This window comes from Gracilinanus agilis, chromosome 2, assembly GCF_016433145.1.
Source record: "Gracilinanus agilis isolate LMUSP501 chromosome 2, AgileGrace, whole genome shotgun sequence".
NCBI lineage: Eukaryota > Metazoa > Chordata > Mammalia > Didelphimorphia > Didelphidae > Gracilinanus > Gracilinanus agilis.
The window spans coordinates 152,727,460-152,741,566 of record NC_058131.1 but is presented as its reverse complement, the minus strand read 5'-3'; the positions used below and the strand labels follow the sequence as shown (position 1 = coordinate 152,741,566).

The following is a 14,107-nucleotide window of genomic DNA, read 5'->3' as shown; positions in this document are numbered from 1 at the left end:
GTTTTGATCACTTCATATTATTTTTTTTTTCACCTTTACCTTTTCTGATCAGACCTTACAATGTCTAGCAAAGACTGGTTTTGGTGATGTTCTTAAAGCAACATTTCGTATCTGAAATGCCTAACTCAGTTTATGATAGGGTAACTACAGGCCATTTGTTCAGGAAACAAGAAGCAAAAGAAAGAGGGAAGAAGGAAATAGCAACCAGAAATGGTAGCAGATTTAAGAAACATTTAAGATTGGCCTCCCCATCTTAATATTTTAATGGGGTCTCTTGTCCCACCTTAAATATTGGCAATATAATAAAGTAAAAAGGATAAATGAAATTTTCCCCAAGCTTATAATATCTCCTGGACTACTCTTTGGCATAACGTCGTTGATGCTGTATGATAGATGACTTGCTACTGAATACCTTTCCACATACACTACATTCATAGGGTTTCTCTCCAGTATGAGTTCTCTGATGTCGGTTAAGGTGACTTCTTTGATTGAAGGCTTTCCCACATTCATTGCACTCAAAAGGCTTTTCTTTACTATGAATTTTCTGATGTTGAGTAAGGGATGATCTGTCAAAAAAGGCTTTCCCACATTCATTACATTCAAAGGGAGTCTCTCCAGTATGAGTCCTTTGATGTCGAATAAGGGATGAGAGACCAAAGAAGGCCTTTTCACATTCATTACACTCATAGGGCTTCTCTCCAGTATGTGTTAGCTGATGTCGAGTAAGGATGCTTTTTTGGCTGAAGGCTTTCCCACATTCATTACATTCATAGGGACTTTCCCCAGTATGAATCCTCTGATGTCGAGTGAGAGACGATCTGTCAAAGAAGGCTTTCCCACAGTCATCACATTCATAGGGCTTCTCTCCAGTATGAATTCTCTCATGTACGGCAAGGGATGAACGGTCATAGAAGGCTTTCCTACACTCTCTACATTCATATGGACTTTCTCCTGTGTGGGTCATCTCATGTCTCCTGAGGCTGCTGCTGTGGCTGAAGGCTTTCCCACATTCCTTACACGCATAGGGCTTCTCTCCAGTATGAGTCCTCTGATGTCGATTGAGGGAAGAACGATCAAAAAAGGATTTCCTGCACTGATTGCATTCGTGGCCTCTCTCTTTAGTGGTTTTTGGGGCAGGGTTTATTGAGATTTGCTTGAAACTTCTCTCATGGAAAAGGAGTTTTTCTCTTGTCTTCCCTGTGTTGTTTTCCCTCTGCTTTTCCACTCTGTCCTCAGGTACAAGAGAAATCTCTCCTCTGAGTCTTTCCGTTAATATGTCTGGTGATCCTTCTCCTCCTTCAGGAATGTTCTGCTTTGGAGTTAACTCCTGAGTCTCAGGCATATTCTCCCAGCCTAAAATCAAGAGAATATACAAATGTGACTTTGCTAAGGACAGGGTATTCTCTTTCTGGAAAATAAAATAAGATGCTGCAGTAAAAAAAGGATAACTAAACTAAAAATAATCAATGTTGGGCATTCATGTTTTGGGGCAGATCTCCAAATAGGCATTGTAAATTATGCAAAGCTAAGGAAATGGGAGAGAAAGGGGATCAGAGGATGGAACCTGGGAGACTGCAGGGAGAAGGAAGTGTTTAACCTCTGATCAGTTTGAGCAGAAAATCTGAAAGAACCCATCCAGGACCACTATAGATTCTGTTGTGGTTATCTTTAAGTGGAGGAGATGGTAACAAGTAGAAACATCAAGTAAAGAATAAGAATTAGAGTGGATCGGGGAAGATACAATTTTAGAGATTAAGGAAGGACTGTTTTGGGGAAAAGATGAAGAAGGGAAGGAGCTAGAGGCTAACACCATGAAAAGAGGAGAACAATGATGCCTGAGGGAACAAAGGAGACTCTCATCCATTGCTTGGGTCACAAAATATAAGAAAGTTCTGCTGTCTTTCATTACAATAACAACCACAATACTTTTCAGAGTAACTGAGAAGATATCTCAACATCTGGGCTATAATTTTCCCTGCATCCCATCTGTCTCTTTCACTTTCACAGACAGCTGGTGGCCAGGCAGCGAGAAGACTGGGTTTAGGGACAGGAAGACCTGAGTTCAAATCCAGTCTCAGATACTTAATAGCTGTGTGTCCCTAAGTGAGTCACTTATTCTGTCTGCCTCAGTTTCTTCAGCCATTAAAATAAGGACAACATTGCATCTACTTTGCAGGGTTGTCATGAGGATCAAATGAAATATTTGTAGAAAAATACTTGGCATGGTGCCTGGCACACAGTAGATCCCAAATAAATCCTTGTTTCCTTACCTTCCCCTCTTTAATTTACTTACTTAGAGAAATATTTCTTGGGCCTGCTTTTTCTTCATTTCCTTGCAAATCAAGTCTCCAAGGTTCTTCCCCTTGCTCCAGCTGGAAAATCATATCGGGTTTAGAAATGGGAAGCCCTGTTAATAGAGAAGTGAATGGAAGAGAACAGTTGAAATTTCTCTCCAAAGTAAAGTTCTATTTCCCTTTTCTGCAAGGAAAGACAAGGTAAAGAGACTCATATAAGGTGAGAATTTGAAGAACCCACACTATCTAGTCCATGTTGCCTCCCTACATAACACTGGGCATGACAGAAAAATCTAGAAGCAACTACAGAGATTCTGGAGAAGCCCCAGGCTTGGGTTTCTAGGGCTTCAGTAGGGTGCAATGAACTACCTATTTTCAACTCTATGATTTGAAGGACTTTAATTTTATAAAAAGAAACAGAAATACCTGGTCTCTGAGTCAAATAAGAAACAGAAAGAAATCTCTGGCCCGAATCACAAGCCAAAATTCAGATAACCAAGTCAGAGGTTCCACAGTCATTACTAACTTTTAAAATATAACAACATCCACAGAGCCATGGAAGTGATGGCTCCTCTTCTCTCTAGACCCTGCCAGGTCCCCTTTTTGCCTGGTGTTTTATTATTCCCCCATTACTGGCACAATTAGTTCACACTTTCATTCTGCCAAATCTTGGCCACACTGCCTTTCCAGAGTGTGCCTTTCTTCTTCCTGCCCTCCTATCTGGCTTTAAGAATAGGAAGTTTCTATTCCATTTAGGGTTTTCCCATGAACTGCAAGTAGAAAACTGTTGGACCTTTTGGCCACTTTCATCTTTTCTCCATGTCTCTGGTCTCAGAAAACCCCATTTTCTCTTGCTATATTATATCAGAGGCATTGCAGAGATTCTGCAGTTTCCCTCTAAGGCTTCTTGGGTTCTGTTACCCATTTTATGATGGAGGCCACACTGTGTTAAAATTTCACCTGGACTCTTTGCTAGTCTTTTGTTTAGTTGTTTCAGGGTTGTCCAATTCATTGTGACCCCATTTGGGGTTTTCTTGTCACAGATACTTAAGTGGCCCACCATTTCCTCATCCAAATTATTTTACAGATGAGGAAACTAAGACAAAAAAGATGAAGCAACTTGCCCAGGGTCACCCAGCTAGGAAGTGTCTGAGGCTATGTTTGAACCCAGGACCTTCCATCTCTGGACCCAGCTCTCTATACACTGAGCCACCCAGAGGCCCCCCTCTTGCTATTCTTGAAGCCCTCAGATCTTTTGAGGTGCCATGGGAATCCCAGGGCCCCAAAGGCGAGGCCTGCAGAGTCCTGTCTGCTCCAGACTCGGTTTCCTCCTGAAGGCTTCCCAGAAGGGCCAGTTAGCAGCCAAGGGGGCTGGCCATGTCTGCAGAGCCTCCTGGCCAGCTCCTCGGCTGGGAGTCTATGGGCCCTAGAGCCTAGTGGAGGCCCCAGAAGGGAACCTTGGAGGGCCTGTGACCCAGGCTTGCTTTGGAAGTGCCCACATGGCCTTCTTCCTCCTGTCCTCAGAGAGCTGAGGTAACTCCTCCAGACTGACAGGCCCCTGGCATGATGTACCTGAGCAGCCCTCAGAGCCAGGCTCGGGCCCTGCTCATCCCCAGCATTTGTTCATGCCTCAGGCCTGAGTGCCTACTCCCTCCTCAGATAACCCAGCACTCCCTATCTGGGCATGTGCCGGGCCCTTTCTTCTCGTGCCAGTCAGTGCCAACTGGGCCTGCTTCTTGTTTCTGTCTGAGACCCCCAGGCCAGGCAGATACTGGGCACTTGGGGAATGTTGACTGAAGAACTGCACTGTCTTCCTCCGGGGCAGATTGGGAATCCCAGGAAAACAGGCCTTACCCAGGGAGATGAGGTTGCGATAGTTCTCCAGCATCACGTCCCTGTAGAGGTCCCTCTGCGCGGGGCTCAGCCGCTGCCACTCTTCTTGGGTGAAGTTCACTGCCACATCCTTGAAGGTCACAGATTCCTGAAATGACAGATTCTGGCTTGCTGGGGAACCCCTGGCCCCAGAGAAAGCCGGTTAAAAGGCCTTAGAGAGATTAGATGTTCTATGGGTCCCAAGGAGGATAAAGGGAAAGTCTCTGTGTCCTGCAGAGTAAGGCAGAGGCAGGTGGCCCAAGGAGAAAACAGTGTGTCCCCAGGTCACTGTGTTCCTCACTGGGCTTCTCTTACTGCCCAGAGCCCTCCTGACAGTGGGAATATCTGGGACTGTGAGCCCTTGGATGGGATGCAGCTGAATACAGAAGACCCCCAGGAAGGGAAGGAAAAGTACAGATATGACAGAAAATGGGGCTGAATTTCAAAGAGAGAAGAAATTCCAAGTCACCTGGGACATGGTTAGCAAGAACACAGGAGCCATTTCTTCTTCCTCCTCTTCTGGATTCCCCTGTTCAAGGTAGGCTGAGTCTTGGGAATGCAGGGCTGGAGGAAGAGAAAGAGGACATGAAAGAGCCTGGCCTTGTCTTAAAGCTCCAAACTTACCTGGCCAGAAATCCCTTCCTAACTGGGGAGTAGGACCTTCTTCCCTTTTCCATTCCCTTTCAGGACGGAGAACAGAAAGAACACATGTATGACTATCTCCAGAAAAAGGGTCAAGAGTATTAATACATGGGACTTTGTGTCTCTGCTTGTGATACATGTAGGGGAAAGAGTTGTGCTATTTGCAACACAATTCAACCTTTCTGTGTCTCAGGCATTTTCAAGGGAAAGTATTTCCCACCTGTAAGAGCAAGAGTGAAAGGAGAGAATTTTTGCACAAAATGTTGCATGCTGGGGAACATGAACCAGGAGAGGCAGATGGAAACAGCAGGGAATTCTGAGAGGATTCCTGAAGCAAGGGGCTTTTGGTTTTGAGAGCTCGAGGTGGAAGGAAGGGGACAAGCTTGCTCAAGACAACCCAAGAGCCAACCTGAGTGTTTTCCTGAAATGGAGTGAATCCTAAGAGCCTGTTTCTCTGCCAGCAGCCATTGCTACTACCAAGACGAAGATCTCTTGATCATTTGGGGAGTCAGGACTCTGACTGGACACGGACCCCCAAATCTCCCCATCCTCACTACTGAGAGACCCAACATAAATATATTTATAATATAGCAATAAGATAGGAACTAGAGATAGAGGGAAACGAAGGTGAAATTTTGGGTTGAAGCCTGAATTGGCTCCCCAAAGAGATGGACCTTGGAGCTTAAACCTTTAGGGTTTCCTAGTTTCTACTGCCCAACACCCTTATCAATTACCCTGATTATCCACAATAAACCAACAGTAGTCAGATAACAAGTTCCAGATTTTATTCATGGTCAAAGAGGAGAAAAGGGGCAAAAAGCAATTGCTTGGCTGAAACCATCATAGAACCAGACCCCTTGCGGAGTCGCCGGCTGGCTAGGGGGAGGCTTTAGTTGACCGAGGCTCTGGGCCACTCTGGACAGGGTCTCCACATACCTCAACATTTGTGATAGCCTTCCCTCTGACCACCGAAGTCCGGTACTCACTCTCTGGAAGACCACCAATCCGGAGAACCACCCCCACCCCCCTTTAGTTTGTTCTAGTGTTAGTGGCACCTTAAGGGAAGAGGAGAGAGATTCAACTCACTGACCCATCTCTTGTTACCACCTAACCCCTCTCTAATTGGGTCATTAACATACACCCTCCTCCAGGTTTCACAGGAGATAAAGAATAAAAGGTTGTGGCATTCCTCCATGCCTCATGACTACATGATAGAAGCATTCAAGACCAGGCACCACACAGTGGGAAGAACCCAGAACTAATCAGGAAACTTAGCTCTTCTCCTATAAGGTATGTGACCTCAGGGTAGTCACATCTTCTCATCTCCTATTGCAGAATGGGGATAACAATACAACATGTGGTTAAAAATCATGAGAGTAATCCTACAGATTACTGATTAAAATCCTCCTCTATTATTCTTCGTAGGAATGCTTCCTTTCAGAGAATATCAGAGTCCATCAAAACCAAGCTCAATCTGAACAAGACCCCACTTGACCACACACATCTGAGAAGGGGGCATCTGATTTGTGATTGAAGGGGAAATCCTACCTCTCCTAGATGCCCATTCTGTTTTTGCACAGCTCTTATTGTTTTCTTTTCCCATCTCAGAGGCTAAATATGCTTCTCAATTTCCATGCATTCCTCTGAGTCCTGCCTTCTAGATCTTGGAGGAATAAGTCTAATGCTTTTCTCTCCTAAGACTTGGTGTTGTTGTTAGTTATGTCTGATTCTCTGTGATCTCTTTTAGGGTTTCCTTGGCAGAGATACTGTAATGCTTTGCCATTCTGTTCTGCTTTTCATTTTACAGATGAGGAAATAGAGGTCAACGGGGTTAAGAGACTTGTCCAAGATCACACAGCTAGTTTGCATCTGAAGCCAAATCTGGCCTTGGGAAAATGAGTCTTCCTGATCTTACACTCAGTGCTCTATCCATTGCACCACCACCTTGCATGCTTTCCACCATGCAGAAGCCCCTGTCCATGTACCCTGATCTGTCCCTGGACACATTCTAGCTTAAATCTTCTGATACTGTATGCCTAGAACTTAACACAGAATTTCACATATTCAAACCATGAAGTGCCATTATAGCCTCTGTCATTCTGCTGCTTTTAATGTTGCACAGGACAGCATTGCCCTTTGGGCTATTGTTACCCAGTGAGCTAATATTGAGCTTGGAATCCATTTAGTCCTGAGAGCTTCTTCATGGGGATATTGTACATGTCCCCTTCTTATCTATGGGCAATTGATTTTTGGAACTCAAGTGTAAAACTTTATGTTTGTCTGAATTAAGTATGGGCTCCTGCAATATGACCCACTATTCTAAGTATTTCAAGGTCTTTTTGTTTCCTGACTATGTCATCTGTTGTATGAATTTTCCCTTTATGTTCTGGGTCATTCACAAATTTAACAAGCATGCCTCTTATTATTTATCTAGTTATTGACAAAAATATAGACTGGTAAAGGCCAAGGACAAATCATGGGATCTCATTAGGAACTTTCTTATAATCTTGTTATTGGCCTATTAGATTACTATTTCACCAGTCAGCCAGTTCCAAATCCATACAATCCTACCATCATCTAGCCTCATCTTTCCATCTTATTCACAAGCACATCATGAGAGAATTTGTCAGATGCTGTGCTACAATCTCGGTATATGAAATAGTTCTATGATTTCCCTGGTCAAGAATTCTCTTTTTGGTGGAATAAAGAACAGGGTTATAGACTTGTAATTTCATCTGTGTAGGGAATGTCTGATATCTAAATACTTTCCAGTAATTCAAGCACCTTGTCCAAGGTAACACAGCTAGAATGTGTTAGAAACAGGATTTGAACCTAGGTCTTCCAAGGGATGGTCTTATCCACCCTACCATGTTGGCTAAATTATCCTGATAAAAAGGAAGTGAGATTGACCTAGCATGAATTGCTGTAGCCATGCTAGATTTTGACAATCACTGCTTCCCTTTTTTAATTATTACCCCATTAATAACATATTCTGGAGTTTTTGCCAGGAATCAAACAGCCCTACAGTCTGCAAAATCTATCCTTTCCTCCTTTTTGAAAATTGAGACATTTGCTCTTCTCCAATTCTCTAAGATCTTCCAAAGACCTACAATATTGAGAATCACTGCTTCCCTTTTTTTCCCTAATGAGGACCATTTTCTCCTTTTGCCCTCAAAATTTCATAGTTCTCTAGTTTTTGTTTTTGTTTTTGTTTTTGTTTTTTTTGGTATCTTTAAACATTTGTGGCAGGCTGCCTTTTCTCTGACCTCTTTTCTGAAAACTTTCATACTCTATGCTTGTCTGGCCAGGTCCTTACAGGGCAATACCCTGCATTTCCCTTCCTATAAAATCAGAGATAGGAAGTCAGTCAGATGCATCTGAGAAAGAACTTACTGACTTCACAGAATCACAGAATTTGAGAGTTAGAAGGGCCTTAGTGATTATAGAATCCTAAAAGTAGTTCCTAATGTAACATACCCAGCAAGTGGGATTCCTTTAAAACCAATGGCTTTTTATAAATATCACTGAACTGCCATGGTATCAAGATTATGAAAGATCCATTTATTCCATTTATAATCTAGGAGTGATGCCAGCTTGGTGGAAACTGGGCATTGTGCCAAGCCTGAGAACAGGATCATCACTGACCTAACTTCCTTTTCCTACTATGGTCCTAAATACTAGGACTGCCAAGACTCAGAAAATGAACCATATTTCATCTCCAGTGAAAAATCCAGATATCCTGCTGATATCTTTTGTTCCTGTCCTTGGTGTCTCTTAGGATTTAAGCCTTCAAATTATCATTCAATCAACAAACATTTATTAAGCACTAAATATGACATTATACCAGGCACAGGGTATACAAATTTTTAAAATGAAAACCCTTATTTTTATATTCTAACATAATAGGAGGAAATATTATATTCTAATATAATAGGGGGAAAAACATTTACACATATAAAAAAATATGTACAAAATATTTAAGGTCATTTTGGGAGGTAAGCCCTTGCAAGCATCTATGACAAAAAAGAGAAATTCAGAAAATATCTGAGGCAGGAAGTAGCATCTGAGCTGAGATCTGAAAGATTCTTTGAGGGATTCTAAAAGGCTAAAGTGAAAAGTCAATTTCTTCTAGGCATAGTAGACATCCAGTGCAATGGCAGAGATAGAAGAGAATGTTATGTGAGAAGCAGCAAGAGTAGTGCCTCGCACGGAGCAAATGTTTATTTAATAAATAATTGACTGAAGGTCAGTTTGGCCGAACTAAAGCATACAGGAAAGGGAATAATGTATAATGAGGTTCGAAAGGTAGGTTGAGGCCACTTTTTAAAGATTCTTAAATGCCAATCAGAGGAGTTTATGTTTGATTCTAAAGTTAATAAGAGAACCAATGGGAGTTTTGGGGGAAGGGAGTAATATGCTCAGATCTGTGCTTTAAGGAATGTCACTGTGGCAGCTGTGTGTTTAATAGATGGGAGATGGGAGAAAGATGAGACAGGAAAATCAGTAAGGAAGTTATTCCATAGTCTGAGCAAGAGATAATAACAGCCTGAGGCAGCTAGGTATCCAGTGGATAGAGTGCCAGGCCTGGAGTCAGGAGATAATCTAGCTTCAGACACTTCCCAGCTGTCTGTCACTTAACCCCAGTTGCCTAGTCCTTAACCCATCTTCTGCTTTGGAACTGATACTAAGTATGGATACTAAGACATAAAGTAACAGTGAGAGAGAGAGAGAGAGAGAGAAAGAGAGAGAGAGAGAGAGAGAGAGAGAGAGAGAGAGAGAGAGAGAGAATGAATGAATAAATGAATATGAGCCTGGAGTAGGGTGATGGCCATGTGAATGGAGAGAAGGATCCAAAAGCTACAGATATTGTGGGGCACAGAATCAATAAGATCTGGTAATTTTTTGGATATGTGGGGCAAGGAAAAGCAAGGAGTCAAGGATAACTCAGAAGTTGCAAAGCTGGGTGACTTCAAGATGGTGGTGTCCACAATATAAATAGTGAAGAATAAGGGAAATACAATAGGGCTCTATTTGTACCACAAGGTTCTGCCTTCAGCCTTCTTCTCTTATTGTCCCAGCCTGCTTGAAGAGATCATCTATTCTCAGGGCTTCAACTCTCCCCTCTATAAAGAATATCCTTCAAATCTATGAGCTCTTCCCTCTCTCCTCAGCTTCAGGCCTCCATATCCAATTCTGTTTGGGTTATACCTTTTTCCGTGACAGTAACAGTCTTCCTTCCTCCCATCTATTTCCTATCAAAAGTCCAGCTATCCTGTGAAAAAAATTCCAAATTAAAGATGTTGATTTGGGAGTCAACAGCATGAAGCCATTCACAGTGAGTATTCTCACCATCACAGTTATAGATAAAATGAAGAAAGGAAGGGAGAAGATGGAGTCTTGGGAAATACCTACAGTTAGTGGTGGAAGGAGGAAGGAGGCAGAGGAGAAAATTGTAGTGAAGTAGAAGAATCAGGAAAGTTCAGTGTTGTAGAAACCAGGGGAGAGACAGTTTCAAGGACGGTGAGTAGCCAATCCATCATTGAAGAAATAAGCATTGAAACACAAGAAATTATAAAACAAAGTCACTCTTCTGTTCACAATCTACCTAGGGACACATATAAACATGAACTGATAACAATAATTGACAATCAATGAAAAATGCCAAAATGATAAGGACAGTAATTAGTAGAGCCACTTTTGGGGGGCTGCCATCCCTGCATGGAATGCTTTGTCCCTCTCTTTCCTGGGATACAAATTCATACTTTCATCATACTTTCACAGGTGGGAAGATGAGGGTAAGCCTGGTGGAGGCCAGATCTGAAAAGCAGCAGGAAAAGAGGTCTCAACTTCATGCAATTAGAAGATTGGTAAGAGGAGGAAAGTGACTTTGAAGAAAATGAACTAATGTCCTGGTTTTCAAAAAAGGTAAGAGTATGGTGTGTGCAAACTTATAAGCTGCCTTAAAATTGAGTCTAACTTAAATTCCTACAAAACTTTACTTTTAAAAAATATTTATTAAAGGGAAGGCAAAATCTAAAATTTAGACAGTTTTTACATTCTTTGAATACCACCACATTACCAACTGGTCAATTAAATTCCATAGACATTTATTAAGTGGTTAATATAGTCAATGCACTGAGGAGCCAAAGACAAATATGAGACAATTTTCTACCCTCAAGGAGTTTACATTCTTCTGAGAAATACAATAAATTCACAAATACATAAATGTACTGTAATTTCAGAAAGAAGATAGAACTAACAATGGGAGAGAAGAAAGAAGGCTTCATCAATGAAAATTTGAGCTTAGGCTTAAAGGAAAGATTTTGAGAAGTAAAGATGAGGAATAAATCAATTCACAAAATCTAGAATCTGAGTTCAAGGGCCATCTTGTCAAATGCATTTCTGAACAAGAATTGTTTCTACACTATAGGCAAATGTGGTCATATAGCCTTTACTTAAGCACGCAGCTTCTACTCTGCCGCAGTCTTAACCTGGAAACCTATATAGCCTTTACTTGAAGACTGTCAGTGATGGGGAGCCTGTGAATTCCTAGAGAACTCATTTTACATTTGGGTAATTGTAATTGTTAGGAAGTTTTATTGGCCTCTTTGTAACTTCTTCCTTGGTGATCCTAAAATTTGGCCCCATGGAGCCAAGCAAAAGAAACCTAATCAAATGAGTTAATATTTAAATCATATTTAATCAATGTTTATTCCCTCCCTAATTCCTTTTCAACATGCCAGTTCTCTAAGTAATGTGAAAATATGTTCCTCATCAAACGCTTCCTCCACCTGGATAAATATCTCTTATTCCTTCAACAAATCCGCTTGGGCCAAGATCTCAATATTCTTCCCTATCCCAGGAGCCCTCTGGCTAGACACCCCCAGAATACTGAAGATACAGGCTAATCCAGGCAGAAGACAACAGGACTCTCATCTCCCTAAGAATGGAAGGTGAAGTCTCTAGACCTAAAGTGCTTCCCACAGTGTATCACATAATTTTTCCAGTGCTGGGAATTCTTCCACCTTCAATGCAATCTAGTATTAGCTGTTTTGAATGCATATCAGATTGCTGATTTATGCAAGGTTCAGGCTTCAAAGACCACTGAGATGAATGTGGTCCATGTGCAAGCAAGGAGTGCCATTCCCAGTTAAATGTGAGAGCATAGCAGATTAGAAGCTCCTTGCTGGGAAGGGCTGCTTTTCTTTTTCACTTTTGTGCCGGAGGTGCCTAGCCTCTCTCAGGGAGCAAGGGGAAGCCTTATTCTGTACCGGCCCCTGTGCTAAGGGCTTTACGAATATCTCGTGCCACATTAAATGCATGAATGACGGCAGGAAGTGAGGGGCTGTGGAAACATCTCTTTTACAAGGGTCACGGGAACAAGTCTTGGTAAATTCGAGGTCTCGCCCAAGGACGTGACCAGTTGGTGTTGGAGCACAAACTGGAATCTGAGGGCAGAGATCTTTCCGCCTCGCCCCGTTAGCTGGGCTGGGCGGGAAAGACCAAACCACCCTACTCTAATTGAGTTGAAGTAACTAATTACATTTAGGAAAGATTGGGCTGAGCCTGGGAGAACTTGCTGGCAGTAGAGCAGCCGGGCGGAGAGGTGATAGGGTCTGATCTGGGTGGAAGCAGTGGAAATGTGGTCACTCCTGAGTGACCCTTCTGAGCAGGAGTTCCAGGAACTTGACAAGGAACCCCCACTCTCACTCCCCGCATCTTTATTAACTGGTTTCTTCTTGCAATTCTATGTATCTCATTTTTTTTTTTTTTTTTTGCATTTAAAAGCATTATTCAGAGAAGGGTCTCAGGGCCAAAAAGAGAGGAATTTGCTGGGATTCCTCAGTGCCCGGCAGGGAGTCCCCCGCCACCGCACCCCCCCCCCCCGCATTCGCGGGGCGCTTAATAAATGCCTGAGGATGGGCAGTCTGAAAGCCCGGAGGTTGATGGTGACAGTCTTCCCACGCGGGGATACCCAGACCCGCACCCGCACGGATACCAGTACGCTCGCCACCCCCCCCCCCCACCCCGCGGCGGACCCACGAAAGGACACGAACACGCAAGGGGCAGACACTAGAGGAGTGCCAGCTGGGGGAGTAGCCTGAGAGGAAATGGGAGAACCCCGCCTTCCCGCAGCCTCCCTCTGCCCCCGCTGTGGGGGTCCGCGCCCCCCGCTCCCCGCAGGCCTCTCCTGACACAATCGCAATCCCCAACACCTACGCAAGCGCGTGCAGACAGAGCGGCCTTTACCTCCAGACCAAGGCTGGTCCAAAGTCCTACACTTCGGTTCCAACACGCTACTACGCCTGCGCTCCCGTCACCACCACCCCCCCATACACGCCACCTGGAATTCCACCTCCGGACTCCATTTCCCGGAGGCCTCCGGGGCACCCCATCCCAGTCTGTCATGGAGGTGAATTCTGGGGAATCTAATCTAAATGGAAGGCGATGTGCCTCTACGAGTTCTGGGAAATGTAGTCTTCTATTACCATCTTCGTCATAAAGCATGGACATTTATACGATCTCATTCCTCAGGAGAAGTTAAGAGTTTGCCTGACAATTCACAGAGGCAAAGCTGTATCCACTGATAAGGCCCTGCGATAGCTTAACATTCTTGAGCACAGTCTTCAGTAATGGAGATCTTTTAATTAGCATGATACGCTTAAGTCAGACTCTGGAAATGGAACAACTCTAAAGAGTGATTTGTTCTATAACAGACTTTTCTACTAGCAGCAATGCAATGACCCAGGACAATCCAGACAGACTTATGAGAAAGGACGCTATCCACGTCCAGAGAAAGACCTGTGGGAGTAGAAACGCAGAAGAAAAACATAGGATGAATCACGTTGTTCGATGGAGATGTGATTGGGGTTCTGGTGTTAAAGGATCACTCTATTGCCAATATGAATAACATGGAAATAGGTTTTGAATAATGACACATGTATAACCCAGTGGAATTGCTTGCGAGCTCCAGGAAGGAGGGGAGGGAAGAGGAGAGGGAAAGAACAAGAATCATATAATCATGGGAAAATAGTCTTAATTAATTAAAATAAATAAAAATCTTTAAAAGAGTGATTTGTTACATGGAACATCAGGATTTCACAACCTCAAATGTGTAGAACTGCTAAAAATTTGAGGTACTACATTCCAGAACTTGACTATGTAGTTTACTCTTATTTTGTCTCTTTTAACAAACCACCACTAGCCTATTTTTTTTAACATTTATTAATATTCATTTTTAACATGGTTACATGATTCATGCTCCACCTTTCCCCTTCAACCCCCCCCCCCCCCCGCAC

The 14,107-nt window shown here is 43.1% G+C and overlaps 1 protein-coding gene across 1 annotated transcript in view; it reads right to left on the bottom strand.

Annotated features, from left to right (window-relative positions):
* Window positions 1-258: 258 nt before the first annotated feature.
* Window positions 259-14,107, bottom strand: part of LOC123233398 (zinc finger protein 420-like) — a 239,531-nt gene continuing 225,682 nt past the window's right edge. The window contains exons 10-14 of the mRNA XM_044659513.1: window positions 12,935-13,242; window positions 4,636-4,730; window positions 4,149-4,275; window positions 2,294-2,407; window positions 259-1,353 (exon numbers count right to left, since the gene is read on the bottom strand). Coding sequence (XP_044515448.1) covers window positions 356-1,353; window positions 2,294-2,407; window positions 4,149-4,275; window positions 4,636-4,730; window positions 12,935-13,242 — 1,642 coding nt within the window. The 3' untranslated portion in view covers window positions 259-355. The remainder of the gene's footprint in view (window positions 1,354-2,293; window positions 2,408-4,148; window positions 4,276-4,635; window positions 4,731-12,934; window positions 13,243-14,107) is intronic.